We start from the raw sequence: 27379 nt of genomic DNA on the forward strand, positions 1-27379 counted from the left end.
CCCCGCGCTGCCCCCCCCCGGACTGAGCATGACGCGGCCGGTCACTCGACCCCCCGACGGGGCGGGGCCAGGCCCTGGGACCGGGCGGGTCACGTGCTCCAGCAGGCGATGGCGCCCAGGGCCTGGCAGGCGCCTTTTTGAACCGTGCGCAGCCGCGGCCCTGGCGGTGTGAACTACAAACCCCAAGAGGCAACGCGCCCTCGTTCCCATCTCGCCCCTCACGCGGGGAGACAAAGGCGCATGCGTCGGAATCCCCTCGCACGCCTGGAAACTACACGTCCCATGAGGCGCCGCACTACCGCGAGCATGCGTAGTGCGTGCCTTTCACCTTGCACCGCCCCGGAGCCTCAGCGCTGTCGTCAGCACCTCCCAGGGTCCTCGTCCGGCCTCGGTACGGTGCCCCTGCGGCGGGTGCGGGACCCCGGCCACGGGAGCGGTCGACCTCGGGGATTTCGTAGGCAGAGGCCGCGGCCGCCGCGGGGGGCGGGAGGGCGGCATGTAAATCAGACAGCGCGCATGCGCCGGAAGCAAAGCACGCCGTGGCATGGAGAATGCGCATGCGCCCCAGGTGGCGGGATTGGCGCGAGACGGAATGTCCGCGTGCGTCACGGGCTGGGCCCCTTGCACGTTAGGAAAGGCGCCTCAAGCTGCTTGAGCTGCGCATGCGCCTTTGGGAGGCGAAAAAGGCGGGAGTTCTTCCCTCACTTGCAGCTGCGCATGCGTGGTAGGTGGGGGGGTACAATTCCGGCCCCAGGGCCAGCCGGGGGTGTCGCCCCCCCCCCGCTCCTGCCCTGGCCCCAGGGCCCGCCGGGGGCGTCTTCTTCTCTGCCTTCTCCTGCCCAGGGCATTCTTGCAGCTTCCATCAGTCCCCTCCCCTCCCTCCCCCCCCGAGGATCATGGGAGGGGCTGAGATTTGGGGGTAGTTTCTATAGTGGGTGGCGAGGGGGGGCTACTCCAGTGGCTAATTCTCTCGTTCCCTTGTAGCCACCATGGCTCTGGTGTCGGCTGACTCGCGCATCGCGGAGCTCCTGGGGGAGCTGCACCAGCTCATCAAACAGACACAGGTAATGTGGCCCCGGGCCCTCCCCAGCCCGCCCCGGGGCCGGCGGGCGCCCGGGGGCCCTCCCCAGCCCGCCCGGGGCCGGCGGGCGCCCGGGGGCCCTCCCCAGCCCGCCCCGGGGCCGGCGGGCGCCCGGGGGCCCTCCCCCAGCCCGCCCCGGGGCCGGCGGGCGCCCGGGGGCCCTCCCCAGCCCGCCCCGGGGCCGGCGGGCGCCCGGGGGCCCTCCCCAGCCCGCCCCGGGGCCGGCGGGCGCCCGGGGGCCCTCCCCAGCCCGCCCCGGGGCCGGCGGGCGCCCGGGGGCCCTCCCCAGCCCGCCCCGGGGCCGGCGGGCGCCCGGGGGCCCTCCCCAGCCCGCCCCGGGGCTTCCAGAAGTGGGATGCCTTCTTGTTTTTCTCTGGGATTGACTGGGCAGCCTCAGAGGTCACTGGGATGAGGGAGTCATCTTAGGGGAACCGTCTCGTTTGGTTGGAGGTGGGCCTTGGGCCACCTGCCCCTTCTCTGTGACAGGGAGCCACAGGACCCCACCCCTTATCCCCTTCCCTCTGTGCCCCCAGGAGGAGCGGTCGCGGAGCGAGCACAACCTAGTCAACATCCAGAAAACACATGAGCGGATGCAGACAGAAAACAAGAGTGAGTGTGGGGACTGGGAGCCAGGACTCCTGGGTTCTTTCCCAGGCTCTGGGGTGAGAGTGGGTCTAATGAGTCAGAAGAGGGGACTGGGAGCCAGGACTCCTGCCTGTCAGGCTGGTCTGCAGTGACTTGAGCATGGGTACCACTCTGAGGGCAGACTGTTAAGAACCAGGGCCCAAACCTCAAAGGCACTGTGAGTTCTGTACTTAACATTTCACCAACCAAGTATTGACTATAAGCTCCTCCGGCATCGAAACAGCCTTGCCATGGAGTCACGGACAGCCTCTTAGGGTGCTCCAGTCTGTCCCCGAATCACAGCAACGAGCCAGTTACTCCCTGTCCTCACTCACCCCAGGTCAGTTGCACCTTAGATCTCACCCCAAAGACAACGCTTGTAGCCAGTCCTACAACAAGCCACCTACGATTTATTAAGCAGGGAAGGAAAGCAGGGAGTTACTCCCCAAGTACCACTGGGCCACACACATACAAGTGCCAGTCAGAAGTTCCCAAAGGTGACAGAGGTTCCTATGAGAAGCAGGCTCTGCATGGCCGTTGGTGCTACCCAAGGCCAAACACCTGTCCTCGTTAACCCCCAGAACCAGACTGACCCCAGCTGGGCGTTTGTCAGTGTTCAGTTGCGACATGGGGACCGTGGCTGAGCTGGCACCTGCCGTGCCCCCACCACACCCCCAGTGCAAAACTGGTGTGGGAAGGGGTGTCACTGACCCTCCTGAATACGCCCCGGGCCCTGTCTGCCGCTACAGTTCGTTTCCCCTTGGCGTGGCCTGTTTCCACATCCGACTGCTGCAGACTCAGCGCCAGCGTAACCTCCTGGTTGGTCCCTTTGGTTCGGTGCTCTGTTACACTTTCACTAAACCGCCTCACAAACCTCTGGTAATAGCTGGCCAGACCAGGAAGGGATTGGACCTGCGTCTTGGTTCATGGGGAAGGCCAGCTCCCAATGGAGCTGGCCTGCCTTCAAAGGGTCATAGAATCACAGAACTGGAAGGGACCTGGTGAGGTATCTAGTCCAGTCCCCTGCACTCGTGGCAGGACTAATTATCTAGACCACCCCCGACAGGTGTTTGTCCTACCTGCTCTTAAAACTCCCCAGTGATGGAGACTCCACAACCTCCCTGGGCAATTTATTCCAGTGCTCAACCGCCCGGACAGGTCGGAAGTTTTTCCTAATGTCCAACCTAAACCGCCCTTGCTGCAATTTAAGCCCGTTGCTTCTTGTCCTATCCTCCGAGGTTAAGAAAAATAATTTTTCTTCCTCCTCCCTTTAACAACCTTTTACGTACTTGAAAACTGTTCTCATGGCCCCTCTCAGTCTTCTCTTCTCCAGACTAAACAAACCCCGTGTTTTCAATCTTCCCTCATAGCTCACGTTTTCTAGACCTTGAATCATTTTTGTTGCTCTTATTTGGATTCTCTCCAATTTATCCACATCCTTCCTGAAATGTGGTGCCCAGAACTGGACACAGTACTCCAGTTGAGGCCTAATCAGTGCGGAGTAGAAGAGAAGAATTATTTCTCGTGTCTTGCTTACAACACTCCTGCTAATACAGAATGAGGTTTGCTTTTTTTGCAACAGCGTTACCCTGTTGACTCATATTTAGCTTGTGATCCACTGTGACCCCCAGATCCCTTTCCGCAGCGCTCCTGCCTAGGCCCTCATTGCCCATTCTGTATGGGTGCAACGGATTGTTCCTTCCTAAGTGGAGGACTTTGCATTGGTCCTGATTGAATTTCATCCTAATTACTTCAGGCCATTTCTCCAGTTTGTTCAAAATTATTTTGAATTTTAATCCTATCCTCCAAAGCACTTGCAACCCCTCCCAGCTTGGTATCGTCCGCAAACTTTATAAGTGTCTTCTCCATGCCATTATCTAAATCCTTGACAAAGATATTGAACAGAACCGGACCCAGAACCGATCCCTGCAGGACCCTACTCGTTATGCCCTTCCAGCATGACTGTGAACCACCGATAGCTGCTCTCTGGGAATGGTTTTCCAATCATTTTTTGCACCCACCTTATAGTAGCTCCATCTAGGTTTCATTTCCCTAGTTTGTTTATGAGACAGTCATGCCCGACAGTATCAAAAGCTTCGCTAAAGTCAAGATACACCACATCTACTGCCCCCCCCCCCCCCAAGGCTTGTTACCCTGTCAAAGAAAGCTGTCCGGTTGGTCTGACACAGTTTGTTTTTGACAAATCCGTGCTGACTGTTATTTATCACATTATTATCTTCTAGATGTTGCAACCAAGCCCACTGCCCACCCTGTGTCCTAGGTGAGGTACCTCTGTGGCCCCTGGCTTGCATGTGGACACCTGGCCTCTCTAAGCCTTTGCAGTACAATTCCCACATGGATCAGAGGGTCCGGCCAGGAGTCCCTAAACATAGCCAAGTCATCGACATAGGACCTGGAGAAGGTCTGTGATCCTTGCAGCACCTCCTTGACAAGCCTCCAGAAGGTGGCTCCCACATTAATTAACCCAGAAGGCATAACCCTAAACTCCTACAGGCCGGGCTCCACTCCAAAAGCCGACTCTGGGAAGCACCCAAAAGGGAATTTGCCAATACACTTGAGGCAAATCCAGAGTGCTTCTGAATTTTGCACCTCCCGTTAGATCCAGTAGGCCCTTTATCGAGGATGTGGAGTACGGGTCAGGTCAGGTGACGGTAGTTACCCTTCCAAAATCCACGCACAAGGTCATGGGTTTAGGCTTTTTAGGTACCTTCACCATTGGAGATGCCCAGGGGCTTTTCAACTCAGTCGCCCCGTTCCGGTGTGTGGTCTACCTCCTCCTGAATGCATCTTTTTGTTGCCCCTTTGGCACTATTACCTGCACGCTCTAGGGCACCCACCCTTACCCTTCCCTGGGTTCAATGCGTAACCCAGTTAATTTAGGCACCCACCCTTACCCCGTTCCTAGAGCTCAGGGCGTACCCTTCTGCGGGTTTGTCAAGGTTCCTCCCCCACTCTGAACTCTAGGGTACAGATGTGGGGACCTGCATGAAAAACCTCCTAAGCTTATCTTTACCAGCTTAGGTCAAAACTTCCCCAAGGTACAAAATATTCCACCCGTTGTCCTTGGATTGGCCGCTACCACCACCAAACTAATACTGGTTACTGGGGAAGAGCTGTTTGGATGCATCTTTCCCCCCCAAAATACTTCCCAAAACCTTGCACCCCACTTCCTGGACAAGGTTTGGTAAAAAGCCTCACCAATTTGCCTAGGTGACTACAGACCCAGACCCTTGGATCTGAGAACAATGAAAAAGCATTCAGTTTTCTTACAAGAAGACTTTTAATAAAAATAGAAGTAAATAGAAATAAAGAAATCCCCCCTGTAAAATCAGGATGATAGATATCTTACAGGGTAACTAGATTCAAAAACATAGAGAACCCCTCTAGGCAAAACCTTAAGTTACAAAAAAGATACACAGACAGAAATAGTTATTCTATTCAGCACAATTCTTTTCTCAGCCATTTAAAGAAATCATAATCTAACACGTACCTAGCTAGATTACTTACTAAAAGTTCTAAGACTCCATTCCTGGTCTATCCCCGGCAGAAACCAGCATATAGACAGACACACAGACCCTTTGTTTCTCTCCCTCCTCCCAGCTTTTGAAAGTATCTTGTCTCCTCATTGGTCATTTTGGTGAGGTGCCAGTGAGGTTACCTTTAGCTTCTTAACCCTTTACAGGTGAGAGGAGCTTTCCCCTGGCCAGGAGGGATTTCAAAGGGGTTTACCCTTCCCTTTATATTTATGACAGGGTTTGTGAAAGAGCCTTACACAGTAATATCCTTAACCTCTGTTTATTAACTGTTACCAAAACAGAATGTACACGCGGCGCATACAGTGAGCACCATTCCCAATAACGCAGACAGGCCTTCCTTGGTGGCCAGTCAGGATTAGATCATCCAGGGACTCCAGTTTCCTGCACTGTGTGATTGGTAAGGTGTTGAGATCTGGCAGCTCTGATCTTTGGGGCTGTGTCCTGGACTTGGTTCTGGAGAACTTCTCTTTGGACTCCAGTTTATGCAGTGAAACTTGGGTCCTGCTTAGCTAGACCCTCACCACCAATTGTAAACTGAAGTCCTATAAGGCAGTGTTTTTCACCCATCCTATCCCCTTACGAAACAATTCTCTACCCAATTGTGACGGGATCCCATGGGACTGCTATGCCCCCTGAACTCTCTCTAGCCTGGGACTGTGGGACCGCTGTGCCCCCGAACTCTCTCCAGTCTGGGCTGTCTCTCACAATGCCTTGCTAGTGACCAGCAGCAAACCCCTCCAGGCTGTGATCACTCAGCACAACCGCATGTGGAGTCCCAACGCCCAGCTAGATTGCATGAATGCTTCCAGAGCCACTCATGAATCACACCGAGAAAGGCACCAGCCAAATCCCCCCAGCTCCCAGACTTGTACCTCAGGAATATACCGTCTTGCACTGCTCAAGACAAGCAATGCAGATTTATTAATTGGTTCCCCACTTTATCAATAGAAAGTGGATGTACACCAGCCTTTGCGAACCTGAGCAGATTTACCACACGCTTTATACAAACTCACTGGTAAAGATAAACAGTAAAAGATAGATTTTAAGTGATAGTTACCAAAGAAAACAAAATAAGCGCACAAGCTAAATCTTAAGACACTCGGCAGTATTTAGATCAAGCAGTTTTCTCACCCCACTGGATGTTACAGTTCATAATATGCAGGTTTCAACCTTGAAACCTGGGCCTGTCCCCCTTGTTGGAGTCTTCAGTCTTCTGAGCGCCCTTGTTGCTTGCAGCGTAGGTGGGAGAAGGAGGAAGGCCCAGAATGGGGCCCCGTGTCAGTTTCATAGCCTTAGTCCATGTGCTTGGAGAGCACAAGTCCAGGCATGTCTGTGGGGCATTGCTGAGTCTCCAGGCAAGGTTGAGCAATCTCCCTGGTGTGGCCTCATGCAGGTGGGTCACTGCATCCTAGCTCCCTTGCTGGATGATGGTTGTTGATGGTTGTTCGACACCCGCCCGGGCGCTGATTACTTTCCTTGCTGTTGTCTTTGGGGATCTAATATCTGGGAGATTGAACCATGCTGTGAGTTGGGCAGTGACAACCATACCATACAGTCTCATAATTTCATATGCACTAATGATACACATATTTAGATAATGGGTTCTCAACCTTCATTGCACCGTGACCCCCTCCTGGCAACAAAAATTACTACCTGACCACAGGAAGGGGACCAAAGCGTAAGCCCACCCAAGCCCAGCCGCCTGGCACAGGTGGGCTAAACCCAAAGGGCTTCAACCCCAGGTGGGGGACCTGTAACCTGAGCCCTGCCACCCAGGGCTGAAGCCCTGGAGCTTTGGCTTTAGGCCTGAGTGGTGGGGCTTGGGCTTTGACACGGACCCCAGCAAGTCTAACGCCAGCCTTGGGGACCCCATTAAAACAGGGTCGCGACCCACTTTGGGGTCACAACCAACAGTTTGAGAAGCGTTGAGATTGCCATGTGAGGTATGGTTCTTACTTAATATGCAATATCGCAATTATATCTAAATGAAGAATATGGGGGTTCCAGGGCACTCCCCCTGAGGTATAGCTTGTCACATCAATGATACCCCACCACCTTAGCTACTTTAAATCTTGCAAAATTAGTTATGCAACTGTCATAGACTCACGGGTGCCGTGCGCTCTCAGCTGCCTACGGTCCCTGGGCTGCCCCCTCCACCTCCTCGGACCACATCTCACTGAGCCTTCAGCATGCTTGTCTCTTGCCATGGGCACCCTCAGGGAGTCCACTCGCTCGGGGCCCCCACACCCAGAGGGAGCGAAGTCCCCCGATCTCCAGCCTGCAGTGACTCTCAGCCAGCGTAACACATGAGTTTATTGAACATCTGAAGCCAGCACAGGCAGGTCTCAGGGCCCTCGGGCCTTGCCAGTCTCCGCACCATCCAGCTGGGTCTGTCCCAGTCCCAATGGGTTCTTCCTTTTGTTTGTTTTAAACCTGCTGCCTGTTAATGTCATTGGGTGACCCCTAGTTCATGTTTTACGAGAAGGAGTACATAACACTTCCTTATTCACTCTCTCCACACCAGTCATGATTTCATAGACCACGGTCATATCCCCCTTAGTGGTCTCTTTTTCCGAGATGAAAAGTCCCAGTCTGGTTTTTTTTTTTTTTGTGAATACAGACTAACACGGCTGCTACTCTGAAGTCTGATTAATCTCTCCAGAAGCCGTTCTGTACCCGTGATCATTTTTGCTGTCATTTTCTGCACCTTTTCCAATTCCAATATATCTTTTTTGAGATGGGGGGATCAGAACTGCAGGCAGTATTCAAGGTATGGGCGTACCATGGATTTATATAGAGGCAACATGATATTTTATGTCGTCTTATCTCTCCCTTTCCTAATGGTTCCTAACATACTGGTTGCTTTTTTGACTGCCGCTGCACACTAAGTGGATGTTCTCAGAGAACTCTCCACAATGACACCAAGATCTCTTTCTGGAGTGGTAACAGCTAATTTAGACTCCATCGTTTTATATGTATAGTCAGGATGATGTTTTCCAATGTGCGTTACTTTGCATTTATCAGCATTGAATTTCATCTGCCATTTTGTTGCCCAGTCGCCCAGTTTTGTGAGTCCCTTTGTAGCTCTTAGTTAAGTCCCAGGCAGACAGCAATCTTGAGTAGTTTTGAATCATCTGCAAATTTTGCCATCTCCCTGTTTACCCCTTTTTCCAGATCATTTATGAATACATTGACTAGGACTGGGCCCAGTACAGACCCCTGGGGGACCTCACTATTTACCTCTCTCCATTCTGAAGACTGAGCATTTATTCCTACCCTTTGTTTCCTGTCTTTTAACCAGTCACTGATCCGTGAGAGGCCCTTCCCCCTTATCTTATCCCATGACAGTTTAGAAGTATAACTGTTGAGAAGGTGCTCCTTGCCAGACAGAATGCTGTCAAAGTTTTCTTGAGGGATCTTAATGTCTGCTGCTTTATCTGGTGGTGGTGGGTATTGTTAAGCCGGGAGCCTTCTGAACAGCCGGATCTTACGCAGTTTTGATGCGATTTGGAGGGAATGTGAGGCTGTGGCTTTCTGCCTCGTAGCTTGTGGCTGCTGCTGCCGCTTATGAAGAAAAAGGGCTCAGCCCTTACAGCCGCCGCCTGCCCCCCCGCTTCAAGCCCCTTTTCTCAGAGCCGCCGTTGCTTCTCCAGAAATCCAGCCCACAGACCTGCTGAGCGTGGGCCTGCATCCTTGACTTGGATGGCAGCTTCGTGTATCCCTGAGCAGCTCTCTTCATCCAGCAGGCCGCAGCTACTATGCTCACTAACAAAGCCAGCTGGATTCCAGTGATCACCACGATGGGGTGAGCCATGATATGTAGCACACCAGCTGCAGAAGGTGTCCACCCGAATAGTGTGTTCCCCCAGAAGTGGTGTCCCGAATCTGCAGTAGTTTTCAGTACACGGGTGATTTCTGTATTATCATGTCGTACCTCGATGTGTGGTTGTTCTCCTGTCTGTGCAATATCTTGTGAACGCGAATGTAACATAGGCTGAACCAGCAATTTTCTTATGGTCCTATTCATGCCTGAGGTTACAGGCCTTACACTGTGGTACAATCGTGGTTTAAGCTTCAAGTAGTTTACAGTCCATACAGGTACCATACCCCCATTCAGGGGGTTGGACTAGATGACCTTCTGGGGTCCCTTCCAACCCTGATATTCCATGGTACATAGTCCACTAAATCACAACTTTTAATCTTGGTAATATTGCAAAAACATCTGTTAACTAAATAAGTCATAAAATGCAATTTATTATTGTCTACTACTACTATTGGACAATGACTTCTAACGCATACACATCCCCTTCCTGCATATACAACAGCTGACTTCTGTTCAGTGAATGTATCAAACGTACATCTTTGGGTTCCTTTGTCTTTGACATAGAAACATTGATCTTTTCAAAAGGACACATTTTTCTTGTATTGTTTCCATAGCCCCTTGTCAGGGTTCCCTCCCCACTCTGAACTCTGGGATACAGATATGGGGACCCTCATGACAGACCCCCTAGGCTTATTTCTACCAGCTTAGGTTAAAACTTCCCCAAGGCACAAATCCTTTCCTTGTCCTTGGACAGTATTGCTGCCACCATCAAGTGATTTACACAAAAATCCAAGAAAAAGGGCCACTTGGGGTCCCTGTTTGTCCAAAATATTTCCCCAAGCCCCTTCACCCCCTTTTCTGGGGAGTTTTGAGAATAATATACTAACCAGTTGGTTACAATGTGAGCACAGACCAAACCCCTGGGTTTTTAGGACACTGAAAATCAATCAGGTTCTTGAAGAATTTTATTGGGGGGGGATAAAAGAATCACACCTGGAAAATCAGGATGGAAGATAACTTTACAGGGTAAATGAAAAGATTTCAAACACAGAGGATTCCCCTCTAGGCTCAGCTTCAAAGATACAAAAAACAGGAATAAAACTCCCTCTTTCACAGGGAAAATTCACAAACTAAAACCAAAGATAATCTAACGCATTTCCTTGCCTTTACTTACAATTTTTGTAATCTTAGATGCTCATTTCAGGTAGTTTTTTAGGAGATGTTTTTTCCTGCCTGGTCCCTCTCTCGTCCAGACAGAGAACAAATAAAGACACACTCACACTCTCTCTCTCTCTCTCAACATCCCTTGCACTGCTTCAGTTATTGTTTCACAGCTGTAAACAGATTACATTCCCTTTTAGACATTTGGAGGCAGTTAAGTTTCAATGGAAACCCCTTATGTTCTTTTAGTGATTATGACTAAATTGTTCAAAGTCAAATAATTGAAATCAGATTGTTGCTCTGCCTGCAGTAGTTATTTACAATGGATTGTTTACAGACCATTCCCTTGGGAAAAGAGCCCATTTTCCTTCAGAATGGCTGCAAAGAAACCAAGAATTCTCTTCCTGTAACAAGAAAAGGAGTACTTGTGGCACCTTAGAGACTAACCAATTTATTTGAGCATGAGCTTTCGTGAGCTACAGCTCACTTCATCGGATGCATATCGTGGAAACTGCAGCAGACTTTATATACACACAGAGAATATGAAACAATACCTCCTCTCACCCCACTGTCCTGCTGGTAATAGCTTATCTAAAGTGATCATCAGGTGGGCCATTTCCAGCACAAATCCAGGTTTTCTCACCCTCCACCCCCCCACACAAATTCACTCTCCTGCTGGTGATAGCCCATCCAAAGTGACAACTCTTTACACAATGTGCATGATAATCAAGTTGGGCCATTTCCTGCACAAATCCAGGTTCTCTCACCCCCCTCCCAAAAACCACACACACAAACTCACTATCCTGCTGGTAATAGCTCATACAAAGTGACCACTCTCCCTACAATGTGCATGATAATCAAAGTGGGCCATTTCCAGCACAAATCCAGGTTTTTTCACACACCCCCACCCCATACACACACAAACTAACACTTTCCCTCTTTAACATTTCCACAAAGTTCAACTGCTTAATTCTTCCCCCTCCCCCCACAACTCTGTAGTGTGAACTTCTAACTCTGTCCTTAAATCACTTATCTCCCAAAGTGACACCTGCATCGGCCCAGTTATCACCATTCCACGGATTACGGTGCCAGCATGTGCTTCTTCCCTTACTCCTGTCACTATGCCCAGAACTTTTTCCAATCTCTATCGGTTGCTTGCCTGCTTGTCTGGGCCTGATCCTGCTGTCCTCACAGAACCATCCCTCCCCATGGGCACGGGCCTCGTCCCACTACCCATTTAGCAAGGAGGGTGGCTCCTCAACTAGCCACAATAGAGAAGTGGCAAAAGAATAGAAGGAGAGATTTCACACTCTCAGCTGTTGAGAAGTGGTTCCTTGCCAGACAGAATGCTGTCCAACCAAGTTTTCTTTAACCGTCTTAAGCTCTGTTTCTTTATCTGGTGATGCTTGGGTGGGGGCAGGGCCCTTGGACTCTGATGGAGCCCCCTGTTTGGTTAGTTACACCTGGCTGCCCGGAGAATCCCTGCCTGTGGTATATCAAAGGGGCCAGCATCTCCTGCTTTTGGGTTGGGTGCAAACCATTCCAGATCTCCGCGCTCTCCAGAGTAGTCTCCTCCTTATCCCCACTGGCCAGATCCATTAAAGGGGCAGTAAAGGCTCCCTCACCAGTCCAGCAAGTCAGGTTCTTCCCCATCTGCCTTTCATCCCATTGCCAGGTGCTGTTTGCACAGCTTCCCTGCTGTGGGGTGTCCATGCATCAAGTGACTTCATTCACTCTCTCTATCACCTCGAAAGGTCACTCCCAGCAGTCCTGTATCTCCTTCTTCCTCCCTGGAATAAACACGAGCACCACGTGGCCTGGCTGCAGCCTGCCTGTCAGGCCACTCTACCAGGTCCTTCATAGCCTTCATGTTTTCTTGAAAAAGTGTGACTGGCTTCTCACGGACCTTCCTGTCTCCTCCGTGCTACCTTCCCACGAGCCTCCCATGAAACTTCGAGGTCCCCTTGCCTTTGTCCCATAAAAGAGATTTTCCCGCTGTCTGGAGTGACTCTCAGCTGCGAGTACCCATCTCCGGTCAGACTGTCAGAAAACAGGGCAGGCCCCCCAAGCTGGGGGTGTGGTTCTGTCATTAGATTTCACCCAGCCATGGACAACTGTGCGCCACTGGATCAGAACGTTACCATTACCATGGAGCCATGGACAGTCCCCTTAGGGACATCTTACCACCCAGACATGCTGGACTTGGTGGTACTGGTCGCTATACCAATATCAGAACACATTAGCTCACTCGCAGCCCCAAAGAGTCAGTCACTCACCCCAGCGGATACTCTCGATCTCACACCAGAGAGAGCGCTGGCAGCCGATTTCTCTACTAAACTAACTAAGGGTTTATTGGCTCAGAAAAGGAAATGAGCGATTGAGAGGTTAAGGCAGATAAAATACACTAATAGGTGAGCCCAGGTTTGTAAGTCCAAAGTGGTAGCAGAGATGTGGTGATCTGGGACTTTCCCATGGGTCTCTCAGGGTTACCCAGACTAACTTTGGGGATCTGTGTCTTGCATGTGGAAGGCTTCCCTGTGAGTGGCCAAACAGTTGGGAGATGAAGGATCTTCCCTTGAATCCTCTTTTATGTCATCTTCACCCAAAAAGCTAGCTGAGAGGTTCTGTACCCACGTGGGCCTTCCTTTGCTGGCGGTGCGTGAGGAATGCAGACTGAGTCTGTGAATTCCCATCGAGAACTCAAGGGCCCTTGCTTTGCAGTTAGCAACCTTCTTCGTTTACATTTCCAAGGCTCGCGTTTGGTGGGAAAACGTCATTATCGGGCTAGGCCCTGTGTAAATGGAAATGGAATAGCCCACAACGATCCTGCCTTAGTTTTCATGAAGTTCACCTGTCAAGTACATTGGCATCTCAGTACTAACACACGCTTTGGCTGTAGGGTTAATTAAGTACAGGGGTATACATAATGTAATGGACAGCAATCAACAGGTGATAGATACATGAAGACAATAGCATTCACATTCCCTTTGCAAAAAGAAAAGGAGTACTTGTGGCACCTTAGAGACTAACCAATTTATTAGAGCTTAGTCTCTAAGGTGCCACAAGTCCTCCTTTTCTTTTTGCGAATACAGACTAACACGGCTGCTACTCTGATTCCCTTTGCACTAAATGAACATTTGAGTGAATTAGTTCACATAGCATTTGTTTGGTGTTCACACACAAGTGGATTGACCTATTCCTCTGACCTGATACGGCCTGTCAGCACATCAGATGCACCTCAAGGTTTCCCCATTCTCGATAAGGCATCTTCAACCATATTCTCCTTTCCCTGGATATGAATTATGTCCCTGTCAAATTCCTGTCTTGCTAGACTCCGACGACGTCATCTTGAATTGGTCCCCTTGGCTGGTGCAGCCCTGTCAAAGCGCTGTGAGTGCTTTAAAGAGGACATATTTTACTGTGAGCAGCCAGGTGGCAGCCTAGCACTTCTCCACGATCACAGCATAGCTTTGCTGAGTGGAGGGTCAGCTTTTTGCTTTAGTAGGGAGTGGGGTGCCTGTTACCCCCTCCCGTCTGGCAGCAGCCGTGCCCCTAACCCAGGGTTCACAGCGTCAGTGCACAGTGTGAAGAGTTTCCTGAATTCCAGGCTGACCAAAAAAAGCCTCTGTCTTGTGGAGCCTTTTTCACCGGGCTCCAGCCACGCCACCCGCTCTGGCTTCCCCTCTTTTGTAAGGTCTCCCAGGGAGGCCACAGTGTCACGAAACCCCTTTGGTCATAGCTGGCCAGACCCACACAGGATTGGACTTGGTTCGAGGGGCAGCCCACCTCCACATCGCCTCTACCTGTAGAGGATCGGGGCGAACCAACCCACTGCCCAGCCTGTGTCCTAGGTGGGACACCTTTACAGCTTGGAGACACAGGCACTGAGTTTTCAAAGTGCCAGGGGCTGTTCGACCCCAGGCCCCACCCCTGCTCTGCCTCTTCCCACTCCGCCCCTGCCCTACCTCTTTTCCCCCCTCTCCACCTCTTCCTGCCAAGTTCTGCCCCCTCCCCTGAGCGCACTACATTCTCACTCCTCGCCCCTCCCTCCCAGCCTCCTGCACCTCCCGGAACAGTTGTTTGTGGTGGACAGAAGGTGCTGAGAGGGAGGGGGAGGTGCTGATCCATTGGGTCTGCTGGTGGGCGGGAAGCCTGAAGGGAGCTGCCGGTGGGTGCTTAGCACCCACTGTTTTTTCCCCAGGGGTGCTCCAGCCCCAGAGCGGCCACGGAGTCGGCGCCTAGCTTGGAGACCTTGACAGAAAGGTTGGCTTCCCTCGGCCTGTGTGACACGTGATTCAAGTGGTCATGCCAGGAGCCACTGAAAATAGCCAAGTCATCTATATGGGCCAAGGCAAGTGTGTTTACCCTTGCAGCACCTCGCTGACAAGCCGCTGAAAGGCAGCCCCGAATGTATTAATCCAAAAGCCATAATCTTAAACTCGTAGAGTCCAGATGCTACTAGAAAAGCAGATTTTTTCTGGGCATCAGCATCTAAGGGAATCTACCAATACCTTCAAGTCAAATCCAGTGTGTTTATAAACTTTGCACCCCAGGAGGTCCCTTAGCTCCTCTGTTCAGGGTGTGGGTATGGGTCAGGCCGGGTGATCACATTCAGTTTCCTAAAAAGAACAGGAGGACTTGTGGCACTTTAGAGACTATCAAATTTATTTGAGCATAAGCTTTCGTGAGCTACAGCTCACTTCATCATGTAGCTCACAAAAGCTTATGCACAAATAAATTTGTTAGTCTCTAAGGTGCCACAAGTACTCCTTTTCTTTTTGCGAATACAGACTAACACGGCTGCTCCTCTGAAACCTGTCATTCAGGTTCCTGTAATCCCCACACACAATCTCATGGTTTAGTCCTTTCTAGGTACCATCACACTAGGAGACGCCATGGGGCTGTTTGACTGGATTACCTCCCACTTCCAGCATGCTTTCCTCCTCCTCCTCCTCCTCCTGGATCTGCTTCTGGTGTCCCTGCTAGCACAGTGTGCTCTGCTAGGAGCTGGGCGGAGCCCCGAGGCTCAAAGAGCCTGTAAGATCTTGGCCCTTAAACCTGGCTGGTTGGAAAATACCTGCCTGTGGTGCTTTGGGGGCCCGCATTTCCTGCTTTGGGGCTGGAGTTAAACCCTCCCCCAACTCAGTGCTTTCCAGAGGCTCCCCCCATGCCCAGATCAATTAAAGGGGTGAGTAATGTTTCCTCATCAGCACAACAGATCACATTCATAGCCATCTCCCTTTCATGGTAAGCTTTTAACCTATTGATATCCACTGTTTGCACAGCTCCTCTCCCCATGGGCTCCCTTACCTCATATGTGACTTCATTCACTCTGTCACCTCAAAAAGTCCTTCCCAATAATCCTGCCTTTTGTTTTTTCTCACTGGCATCAGCGTTAACACCAGATCACCGATACCAAACGACCTCTCCTCAGTAGGCCAATTGTACTAAGCTTTCTGACTCGCTGGACTTTCCTTATGGTCCTGTCACACCAAATCCATCCACCTGCATATTCTCCTTCACTGGCTGTCCTGTTTCCTCTGTACTGTGTTCGCAAGCACTTTGAATCAAATTGAGGGGTCCCCTCACCTGCCTCCCATACAGAAGCAGGGGAGCAAAGCCGGTAGGTTCTTGGGGTTCACATCTGTACGCATATAGACACGAACAGCATGTTGGGAGTCATTAGGAGAGGGATAGATAACACGACAGTAAATATCATATTGCCTCTCTATAAATCTATTATACACCCACACCTTGAACACTGTGCAGATCTCATCGCTCCCTCTCAAAAAAAGATACATTGGAATTGGAAAAAGTTCAGAAAAGGGCAACAAAAATGTTTAAGGGTGTGGAACGGCTGCTGTATGAGGAGACATTAATAAGACTGGGACTGTTCATCTTGGAAAAGAGACTACTAAGGGGGGATATGGTAGAAGGCTATAAAATCATGACGGGTGTGGAGAAGGTAGATAAGGAAGTGTTATTTACTCCTTCTCATAACACAAGAACTAGGGGTCACCAAATTAAATTAATAGGCAGGAGGTTTACAACAAACAAAAGGCAGTATTTCTTCACCCAATGCACAGTCAACCTGTGGAACTCTTTGCCAGAGGATGTTGTGAAGCCAAGACTATAACAGGCTTCAAAAAAGAACTAGATAAGTTCATGGAGGATAGGTCCTTCAGTGGCTGTTAGCCAGGCTGGGCAGAGAGGGTGTCCCTAGCTTCTGTTTGCCAGAAGCTGGCCATGGGCACAGGGGATGGACCACTTGATGATTCCTTGTTCTGTTCATTCCCTCTGGGGCACCTGGCATTGGCCGCTGTCAGAAGACAAGATACTGGGGTAGATGGACCTTTGGTCTGACCCAGTATGGCTGTTCTTAAGAAACAGGAGCAAAACGTGCCAGTTGTTCTCCTGCCTGGAAACATACATTCTTTGCATAGCTTTCAAAATTCCATTAAATCCTTCCACAAGCCCCTTTGTTTCGGGGTGGAAGGGAGCAGCCTTTATATGCTAAAGAGAGCAGACAAAAAGTTTGCACCATGGCCTATCAGGAATGCTCTGGGAAAATCTGCCCTGCTGAAAATGGTAAATAAAGCTGTAGCCCCAGTTTCAGCTTCACTCTTAGATACTTCAGTGGCTTCAGGATACCTGGTGGCAAAATCCACCACACCAAGTATATATTTCTTTCCCCCCCGGAAGGTGTAGTGAGAGAGCCCACAGTATCGACAGACGTTCTGGGAAACCCCCTCTTAATAATGGGCGAAAGCTGCAGTGGTCCCTTTAAACCCTTATGCTTCTGACACAAATCACAGCTTTTGCAATAATCTGCCACTGTCTGAAACATAGGAGGCCAGTAGAAATTCCTTAGCCTGTCACAGGTTTTCTCCACTCCTGACTGTCCCACAAATGGGCCATCAAGGGCTACCTGAAGCAATTCTCTCCTGTGTCATTCCAGCACAACTGTTTGCTTGCAGATTTCACCAGGATGCCTTTTCTTCCCTGTAGGAGCTTCCCTAAACAACAAATCTTCTTGCATAAGAAATCTCCCCCTTCCTTCCCCGGCTGGGGTGCCACTCTGAGCTGCAGCCTGCTCTTGTTCCAAAGGAGGATCAGATTGCTGAGCAGATACAAAATCTTTTTGTTTTTTACTTATGCCCGGAGCAGATTCTGGCACAACACAAGAATTTTCAAATCCCACCTCAGTTGGCAAGCTGCTGTTCTCAACAGACAAAGGCTTGAAGGCACTTCCCTCCCCTTGCCAGCCTTCCCTGCTGCCCGCAGACAAAGCAGGTCTATCCGACCCACACTTTACTTGGGAACTGGTTATAACATTCACCTGCTTACAATGTTATTACCTATTAAAATATCAGCTGGCAGCAAATTCCTAATGCCAACCACATCATCACCCTTAAACCCTTCCCCCTCGAGGTGGACTTTAGCCAGAGGCCCGGTCACAGAAAATTCAGCCAAAGCCAAAATATTCAGACCTTTGCCTCGCTGTCTGTCCTCCTCCCTCACAAAACTTTCCTTATCCAAAGTAACTTGGGAGGTCATGTCCCGCCACCCGGCACACTCAATGCCATTCACTTTCACACTCTTAACGAACTCCTTGGTACCGTCCCCAGACTCAGTCCCAATACAGGTTATGGGGCTGTTCTCTTCTACAACTTCCTCTGGGATCCCAGGGGCAGCATTAGCGCTCACAGTGGGAGCACTGGCATGTATGATGGGGATTGTGGGTGCAGGTTGTGGGCAATTTGGTTTTCTATGACCAAGAGCCCCACACTGTTGGCAGAGCCTGCCTTCCCTTAGTGTAAGAGGTTTTTTAACAAAGTTGGAGTTAGGTTTCCCCTAGACCCCTCATCCCTTTTAACCTGGGGAGCAGAGGAGTAACCCTTCCCAAGCCCTTGATTCAACTTATTCATCACCAAGTTCTGCTGCCTCCAAAGTGGTGGAAGGTTTTTTGTCACAGACGGCTGCCACTTTTATACCTCATCAGTGACTACCCGCAATAACTGCTCTTGTGCCATCGAATCAAGCAGCTTGTCATAGCGACCATCCGCCCCTGCCCCAGTTATCCATATTGCCACAAAGCTACGCAGCTTACGCACTCATGCCACATGAGTGATATTGTCAGACATTTTAAGATTTCTAAACGTCAAGCGATAGGACTCCGGGGTGATCTTAAACATTTTCAGTACAGTTTCTTTAAACTTCCTGTATATCATAGCATCATCCACCTCCATTTCATTAAAGACTTGCCTGGCTTTTCCAGCCAGTTTGGGTAAGAGGATTGGCATCCATTTATGCCCAGAAATCTTATGGCTATCACATAGTCTCTCAAAGGTGGATACAAATTCCTCAGTGCTGTCAGACTCACAGGCAGGCTTTCTCCCTCTCCCTGCTGTTGAGAGGGGATGGTACCCATTGGCGGAAGCTGTTCCTTTCGCTTCTCTAGAATTTCCAGCTGCAGCCCATGCGCATTGCTCTCAGCTTCCAGCTGCTCCATTCGCATCCGGTGGGCTCTTTCCTCAGTTTCCCCTCCTCCTCCTTGATCTGGAATTCCACCATCGTTTCCTGGGGGAGGGGGCTGAGACCCTGCTCTTTGGTCAAATTCCATGAGCATAGCTGACAGTCCTGATCTGAGTTTTTCTTCTTAAAGGAAGAACACAACTGCTCAAGGTCTTTTCTGTCAAGATCCTTGTATGACTGTGATTCACCCATTGTGACTAATCCTTAACCCTTAAAACTACCAATATCAAATGTGCATTTTACCTAGCACTGGGTTCTGAGCTTTAAGCGTGGATGTCACTCTTGCCAACTACGCCAACTGTCCCGCTGGCTGGAGTGGCTCACAGCTGCGAGTGCCACTCTCCAGTCAGAAAACAGGGCAGGCCCCCCAAGCTGGGGGTGTGGTTCTGTCATTAGATTTCACCCAGCCATGGACAACTGTGCGCCACTGGATCACTACCATTACCATGGAGCCATGGACAGTCCCCTTAAGGACATCTTACCACCCAGACGTGCTGGACTTGGTGGTACTGGTCGCTATACCAATATCAGAACACATTAGCTCACTCGCAGCCCCAAAGAGTCAGTCACTCACCCCAGCGGATACTCTCGATCTCACACCAGAGAGAGCGCTGGCAGCCGATTTCTCTACTAAACTAACTAAGGGTTTATTGGCTCAGAAAAGGAAATGAGCAATTGAGAGGTTAAGGCAGATAAAATACACTAATAGGTGAGCCCAGGTTTGTAAGTCCAAAGTGGTAGCAGAGATGTGGTGATCTGGGACTTTCCCATGAGTCTCTCAGGGTTACCCAGACTAACTTTGGGGATCTGTGTCTTGCATGTGGAAGGCTTCCTTCATCTCCCAACTGTTTGGCCACTCACAGGGATCTTCCCTTGAATCCTCTTTTATGTCATCTTCACCCAAAAAGCTAGCTGAGAGGTTCTGTATCCACATGGGCCTTCCTTTGCTGGCGGTGCGTGAGGAATGCAGACTGAGTCTGTGAATTCCCATCGAGAACTCAAGGGCCCTTGCTTTGCAGTTAGCAACCTTCTTCGTTTACATTTCCAAGGCTCGCGTTTGGTGGGAAAACGTCATTATCGGGCTAGGCCCTGTGTAAATGGAAATGGAATAGCCCACAACGATCCTGCCTTAGTTTTCATGAAGTTCACCTGTCAAGTACATTGGCATCTCAGTACTAACACACGCTTTGGCTGTAGGGTTAATTAAGTACAGGGGTATACATAATGTAATGGATAGCAATCAACAGGTGATAGATACATGAAGACAATAGCATTCACATTCCCTTTGCACTAAATGAACATTTGAGTGAATTAGTTCACATAGCATTTGTTCGGTGTTCACACACAAGTGAATTGACCTATTGACCTGAGCTGGCCTGTCAGCATCACCGAGATAAAAGGGGGCAAATCCCGTAGACTCTCGGGGGACACTCCTGTACCCAAATAACAAATCAGGGATCAACACCCCAATCATTCTCTCACGCTGTAACGTACAGCCCCCACATAGACTTCAGTGCCCCATGGAATCTTTCTACCAAACGGTTAGTCACTGGGCGATGGGAGGCAGCTTTCACATTCCTCACTCGGCTCAACACCCGTCACTTTTTGAAAACTTCGGACATGAAATTTGCTCCCCGGTCCAACAAGATTTCCCTGGGGAAACCAAGTCGGCTAAAAATGGTGAACCGGGCAGTAGCCACAGTTTCAGCTTCTATATCAGACAGAACTGGGGCTTCCGGGTCCCTGTGGCAGCACCCACGACTCCCAGTCTGTTTCTTTCCATTCCTGGGAGGCCTGGGTAGGGGTCCTACAATGTCCCCAGACCTTCTGGCAAACACCTCCTTAGCGGTAGGCAGCGGCTGCAGAGGTTCCACGCAGGATCTGTATCCGCTGACGCTTCTGACACGACTCGTACCGTGATTTTCAGGCTCAGACACAAGGCCAGGAGCCTCATTTGAGCCTCTCACGGGTTCTCTCCACGCCTCCGTGTCCAGCACAGGGGCAGTCATGAGCCACGTGTAGCAACTCAGGCCTGCCCTTCGCCAGCCCAACACCTACTTGCAAACCTTAGCAGGGTGCCTCTTTTTCCCTACACACAACAAACCATGAAAAGCCCTCCCCTCTCCTTCCCTGACGGAGGCGATATTCTGAGCCACCTTCCTCTCCCTGGATGAGCCTCCATAAACTCCCTTGGAGTCTCACTCGGTTAAGATCCGACTCTGGCAAAGCAACGGACTCTCCAAACCCTCCTCTGGGGACGAACGATTACGTTCTGCTGGCAAAGGCCTGAGCGTGTTTCTCTCCCCGCAGCCTTCCCTGCTGGCCACAGATAAGCCAGTTGAGGCAGAGCCAGACTCCTGGCTGTGAGTTCTGATATTAACCTGCTTAGACGTAATATCCTTACCTAACAAAACATGAGTGGGAAGCAGATTCCTAATGCCCAGAATAATACCCCTTGAAAGTCCTCACACCCCAGGTAAACTGTGGCCAAAAGTACAGATACAAAGAATTTGGCCAGAGCTAATATTTGTAAGCTTTTACCTATATTTCTCCCTTCCCAAACTTTCTTTGACCAAAGTGATTTGGGGTGCGGTATCCCTCCAGCCCTTACAATATGTGCCATTTATCATAGCCCTCTTCATCAATTCTTCACTACCCCTCACGGCTTGTTCTAGACACCCGTAATGCCGGCTTCTTGGAGCAGCTGGTCCTGGAACCCCCAAGAGGAGAGGCAATTCTTGATTTAGTGCTAAGTGGAGCACAGGATCTGGTCCAGTAGAGATGAACCGCATGGCAGTAGGGATCAACGTGTAATTACATTTAATATTCTTTGGGGTGGGAGGTCGGAATACAAAGAAGCCCACCACAGTAGCATTTAACTTATTAAAGGAGAACTACACAGAATGAGGAAGTTACATGGAAATTAAAAGGAACAGTCACAGGAGTGAAATGCCGGCAAGCTGCGTGGAAACATTTTAAACACACCATAATAGAGGCACAAATTAAATGTGTACCTCAAATTTAAAAAGAACAACAGAGCAAAAACTACCACCATAACTAAACAATGGAATAAAAGAAGCAGTTAGAGGCAAAAAGGCATCCTTTAAAAATTGGAAGTTAGATCCTACTGAGGAAAATGGAAAGGAGCAGAAACTTTGGCAAGTCAAGATTTTGTATAATTAGGCAGGCAAAAAAAAAAAAGAAATTGAAGAGCAACTAGCAAAAGTCATAAAAACTAAGTCCCTCAGAAGCAGGAAGTCTGCCAAACAATCAGTGGAGCCGCTGGGTGATGGAGGTGCTAAAGGAGCACTCAAGGACGATAAGGCCATTGCATCTTCTTTGCTGCAGGGGATGTGAGGGAGCTTCCCACACCTGAGCCATTCATTTTAGGTGACAGATCTGAGGAACGGTCCCAGATTAAGGTGTCAGTAGGGGAGGTTTTGGAACAAATGGATAAATTAAACAGTAGTCAGTCACCAGGACCAGATGGTATCACCCAAGGGTTCTGAAGGAACTCAGATGTGCAATTGCAGAACTGCTAACTGTGGTCTGTGACCCATCACTCAGATCAGCCTCTGGACCAGGCGACTGGAGGGCAGCTGATGAAACACTGATTTTTAAGAGGCGATCCCAGCAATTACAGGCCTGTGAGCCTGACTGCCATACCAGGCAAATGGGTTGAAACGCTGGTAAAGAACAGAATTCTCAGACACAGAGATGAACACCATTTGTTGGGAAAGAGTCAACGTGGCTTTTGTAAAAGGAACTCAGGCCTCACCAATCTATTAGCGTTCTTTGAGGGGGTCAAAAAGTGTGTGGACAAAGGGGACCCAGTGGATATAGCGTACCTGGACTTTCAGAAAGCCTTTGACGAGGTCCCTCATCAAAGGCTCTGAAGCAAAGTGAGCAGTCAAGAGATGAGAGGGGAGGGCCTCTCATGGATCAGTAACTGGTTAAAACACGGGAGAGAAAGGGCAGGAATAAATGCTCAGTCTCCACAGGGGAGAGAGATGAATAGTGGGGTCCCGCAGGGGTCGGTCCTGGGCCCAGCACTGCTCAACATATTTGTAAATGATCTGGGAAAAGGGGTAAACACGGAGGTGACAAAGTTTACAGATGATAAAAAGTCACTCAAGATAGGTAAGTCCCAGGCAGACCGCGGAGAGCTACAAAGGGATCTTGCCAAACTGGGTGACTGGGCAACAAAATGGCAGATGAAATTCAATGTTGAAAATGCAAAGTGATGCACATTGGAAAACATCATCTCAACTCTACATATACAATGATGGGGTCTGAATGAGCTGTTACCACTCCAGAAAGAGATCTTGGCGTCAGTGTGGAGAGTTCTCTGCAAACATCCCCTCAGTGCGCAGCGGCCGAGAAAACAGCACACAGAATGTTGGGAATCTTTAGGAAAGGGATAGATTATAACATAGAAAATATTATATTGCCTCTCTAAAAATCCATGGTACGCCCACATCTTGAATAATGCATGCAGTTCTGGTTGCCACATCTCAAGAAGATATCATGGGAAAACGTACAGAGAAGGGCAACAAAAATGTAGTGATATGGAACAGCTTCCATATGAGGAGAGGTTAAAACGACTGCTCTATAAAATCATGGCTGGTGTGGAGAGAGTGAATCAGGAAGTGTTATTTACTCCTTTTCATAACACAAGAACTCGGGGTCACCCAATGACATTAATCAGCAGCAGGTTTAACACAAACACAAGGAAGCATTTCTTCACCCAACGCCCAGACAGCCTGGGGAACTCTGTGCTAGGGGATGTTGTGAGGGCCAAAACTATAACGGGGTTCAAAAAAGAACTAGCTAAGTTCCTGGAGGATGGATCCATCTCTGGCTATTAGCCAGGCCGGGCAGGGATGCAGCCCCCTCCTCTGGGTGTCCCTAAACCTCTGACTGCCAGAAGCTGGGAGTGGACGACGGGATGGATCACTCAATGATTCCCTGTTCTGTGCCTTCCCTCTGGGGCCCCTGGCATTGGCAGACGGGACGCTGGGCTAGAGGGACTCTTGGTCTGACCCAGCCTGGTGGTTCTGATCTAGCGCACGAAGAGATCCCCCTGCTCTAGTTGCCTCTGGGCAGTGCTGCGATGTGCCCTGTGGCAGGTTGGGGTGCGAATCGTGGGGTTTCCTCAAGTCTGGGGCAGTGTGGTTTTCTCTGGCCAGGAGTCCCCCAGTGGTGGCAGATGTAGGGGCTTTAACCTCTGGGTCCCCTGGAGTTTTATCAGAGTTGGGGTTGGGTTTCCTTCCAATCCCCTCCTCCCTCTTACCCTGGGTGCCTGGGGGGTTTCCCTTCCCCTGCGACTTGCGTCCTCCATGGGCCCTTCATTCAAGGGCAGTTTCCCAGCCTCTAAACCTGTGGATGGTTTTCACCTCACGGCTGCCTTCGCCTCCCCTGTAATTACCCATAACAGCTGCTCCTGGCATCGGACCGGACAGTTATCCACGGTCACCTTCAGCCACTGCCCCCATTATCCATTTTGTCATCAAACGACACATTTTATCCACATACGCAACGTGAGGGACATAGTCAAACACCCTGAAGTTTCTATACTTCAGTCGATAGCTCTTGGGTCTGGTGGGTTAGAGCGGGGGGGCTGAGAGCCAGGACTCCTGGGTTCTAACACCCCCATCTCCTGCAGTCTCCCCGTATTACCGGACCAAGCTTCGTGGACTCTACACAACTGCCAAAGCTGACGCGGAGGCTGAGTGCAAGTGAGTGCCCCCTCCTTCCCGCCCCCTGCAGCTGCCGATGACCCCGCCCCACTGCTCACCCCTGTCTGTCCTCTCACCCCCAGCATCCTACGCAAGGCGCTGGACAAGATTGCGGAGATCAAATCCATTCTGGAAGAGCGGCGCATTGGTGAGTGTCCCCCCGCCCTGTGCCTTTCCCCAGAATAGGCCATGGGGTCCAGCCCCACACTGGGGACACTCAGCATTTGGTATGAGCAGGAACTCTCATCATCCCTTGGGGCTAGGACAATGGAATGTCTCTAAGGAGGACGGGAATGCCCATGATCCCCTGGGGCTGGGTGTCTCTGCTTCGGCGTGCTGGGGTCGGGGATCCGGGGCCTGCAGTCTCATAAATGGGGTGAATGGGAGATGTGGGACGCCCAGGGTGCGTGTGGCAATGTGGGCTGGGTGGCATGTGAACACAGGCTCAATGTGTCTGCAATGGGGTCAGTGTCTGTGTCCAAGTCCTGGGGGGCAGGAAGGAGGGGCTCCCCCTAGCTCTATGGGGCTCACCCCACTTTCTCCCCCACCCACAGCCGCCAAGATTGCCGGGCTCTACAACGAGTCAGAGCCACCCCGCAAGACCATGCGCCGGGGCGTCCTCATGACCCTCCTCCAGCAGTCAGCAATGACGCTGCCCCTGTGGATCGGCAAGCCTGGGGACAAGTGAGTGTCGCTGGGGTGGCACAGGGCAGCCTGGGCTGGGATTCTGGCCCCACACCTGAGCTAACCTCACCCTCCTCTCCCCACAGGCCACCCCCACTCTGCGGCGCTATCCCCGCTGCCAGCGATTACGTGGCCAAGCCGGGGGACAAGGTGGCCGCTCGTGTCAAGGCCGTGGACGGGGACGAGCAATGGATCTTGGCCGAAGTGGTGAGCTACAGCCACGCCACCAACAAGTGAGCACCGGGTGTGGGTCCCCTGGGGACCGCCGGGGGGCCGGAGCCAATGGCAATGCCGTGGAAGTCAGCCCCCCGCAGCTGCAGCTACCTTGGGGCATCCAGCCATGGAGCTGGGCAACAAGGGGTACCAGACAATCCTGTGTTGATCCCTTGGCTCATGTCTCAAGGGAGCTGGCTCTGGAGCAGGAGGGGACAAACATTTCTCTGGCCAATCAAGTGCTGTAAGCTATAGTCACCCAGTCTTTGGGGCATAGAAATGCAGTCTAGGCGCTCAAGGGAGATGGCTCTATGATCCTGCAATCTTTTGGACTTAAGTCCCATTCTCTTGCCACTTCAGAATGGTAACTCTATGGCTCTCTAACCTTAGGGAGGTGGAAACGCCTCTCTAGACGCTGCAGGATGGCATCCCTATGGTTTCCGCTGTCTTGGTAGCATAGAAACCCCTTTCCAACTTTGCAGCCGGTGTGACGCTGGTTCTACAACTTCAGAGGAATGGAGGCTCCTCTCTAGCTGCCCGAGGGTGATGGCTCTGTGGTGCTGGAGTGGTCAAGTCATAGGATAACATGGGAATGCTTATTTAGGGACTTAACGGAGATGGCTCTATGGTATTGCAACTGTAAGGGCATAGAAACTCTCTAGCCACTCAAAGGAGATGGCTCTATGGTTCTCCATTAAGAGCTGCATAGGAATGCCTCTCTAGCCGCTCAGTGGAGATGGCTCTATGGTTCTGCAGCTTTAGGTCCTCCCCTTGCCTATCTCCTCAGGCCATCTCCTCTCTTTGCAGGTACGAGGTGGATGATATCGATGAAGAAGGCAAAGAGTAAGTGAGAGGAGAGGAACGGAGAGGGGAGGGGGAGGCTCTCTCGTCCGGAGCGGGGGGTCCCTGTCTCACCCTGTCTCCCCCGCCAGGCGTCACACCCTGAGCCGCCGCCGCATCATCCCGTTGCCCCAGTGGAAGGCGAACCCTGAGACAGACCCCGAGGCGCTGTTCCAGAAGGACCAGCTGGTGTTGGCGCTGTATCCCCAGACCACCTGCTTCTACCGGGCCCTGATCCACGCCCCACCCCAGCGGGTAAGGGGCCCTTCCCCTCTCGGGGGCACTGGTGCGAGACTGGCTGGCTCACGGAGGGGGCATGGGATGGGGGCCTTTCCCTGCTAAGAGCTACCCACACCCATCCAGCCCAGGGCGGGGACTGGCTGGCTCAGTGGGGCAGGGAATGGGACGTGGGGCCTATCCCCTGTGGGGGGCACTGGCTGTGATCCAGCCTCAGGGCAGGGACTGGCTGGTTCAGGGGGACAAGAAATGGGACGTGGGGCCTGTCCCCTTTGGGGGGGGTGCCGGCTCTGATCCGGCCCCGGGGCAGGGACTGGGATGTGGGGCCTGTCCCCTTTTGGGGGGCGCCAGCTCTGATCCGGCCCCAGGGCGGGGACTGGCTGGCTCAGGGGGGCAGAGAATGGGACTCGAGGCCTGTCCCCTCTGGGGGTGCCGGCTCCCATCCAGCCCCAGGGTGGGGACCTGCTGGCTCAGGGGGGTCAGGGACTGGGACGCGGGGCCTGTCCCCTGTGGGGGGTGCCGGCTCCCACCCTCCCCAAGGCGAGGGGTGGCTGGGGTGGGGAAGAGCTCCAGCCCCCTCACGCTGCCTCTCTCCAGCCCCAGGATGATTACTCGGTGCTCTTCGAGGACACGTCCTACGCGGACGGCTACTCCCCGCCCCTCAACGTGGCCCAGAGATACGTGGTGGCCTGTAAGGAGACCAAGAAGAAGTGAGGCGGTGGGGGCGGAGCTTGGGGGGGGACCTGTGAGTATAATAAAGGCTTCTCCGCCCCCCCATTGCACTCTGCTGTGGTTCATGCCAGTGCCGACGCCACCCCTGGCTTGGGGCCGAGGGAACCGCGCCCCACGGAGTCAGGGCAAGTCAGCATGTTCCAGCAGAGCCTCC

At 51.4% G+C, this 27379-nt stretch overlaps 1 protein-coding gene across 2 annotated transcripts; it reads left to right on the forward strand.

The window, feature by feature from the left end:
• On the forward strand, window positions 1-27272 carry SGF29 (SAGA complex associated factor 29). Of its 2 annotated transcripts, none has more exons than XM_078851048.1 (10): window positions 1-391; window positions 985-1064; window positions 1615-1690; window positions 24447-24519; window positions 24603-24667; window positions 25074-25203; window positions 25290-25436; window positions 26224-26259; window positions 26349-26511; window positions 27091-27272. In XM_078851048.1, exons 1-10 carry the CDS (start codon window positions 241-243, stop codon window positions 27205-27207), a joined length of 1038 nt encoding a protein of 345 aa, XP_078707174.1. In that variant the 5' UTR covers window positions 1-240; the 3' UTR covers window positions 27208-27272. The 2 variants fall into 2 exon arrangements, with proteins under 2 accessions (XP_078707174.1, XP_073202513.2); XM_073346412.2 differs by lacking the exon at window positions 1-391 and adding an exon at window positions 557-724.
• Window positions 27273-27379: the final 107 nt, after the last annotated feature.

This window comes from Lepidochelys kempii, unplaced genomic scaffold (assembly GCF_965140285.1).
Source record: "Lepidochelys kempii isolate rLepKem1 unplaced genomic scaffold, rLepKem1.hap1 scaffold_245, whole genome shotgun sequence".
NCBI classification, from domain to species: domain Eukaryota; kingdom Metazoa; phylum Chordata; order Testudines; family Cheloniidae; genus Lepidochelys; species Lepidochelys kempii.

Excerpts from the sequence above, each read along its gene's own strand:
- SGF29 (XM_078851048.1), top strand. The coding sequence starts at position 241 with ATGCGTCGGAATCCCCTCGCACGCCTGGAAACTACACGTCCCATGAGG. Across the intron at positions 1,065-1,614 it reads AGCTCATCAAACAGACACAG|GAGGAGCGGTCGCGGAGCGA; the intron begins GTAATGTGGCCC and ends CTGTGCCCCCAG. Across the intron at positions 25,204-25,289 it reads ATCGGCAAGCCTGGGGACAA|GCCACCCCCACTCTGCGGCG; the intron begins GTGAGTGTCGCT and ends CTCTCCCCACAG.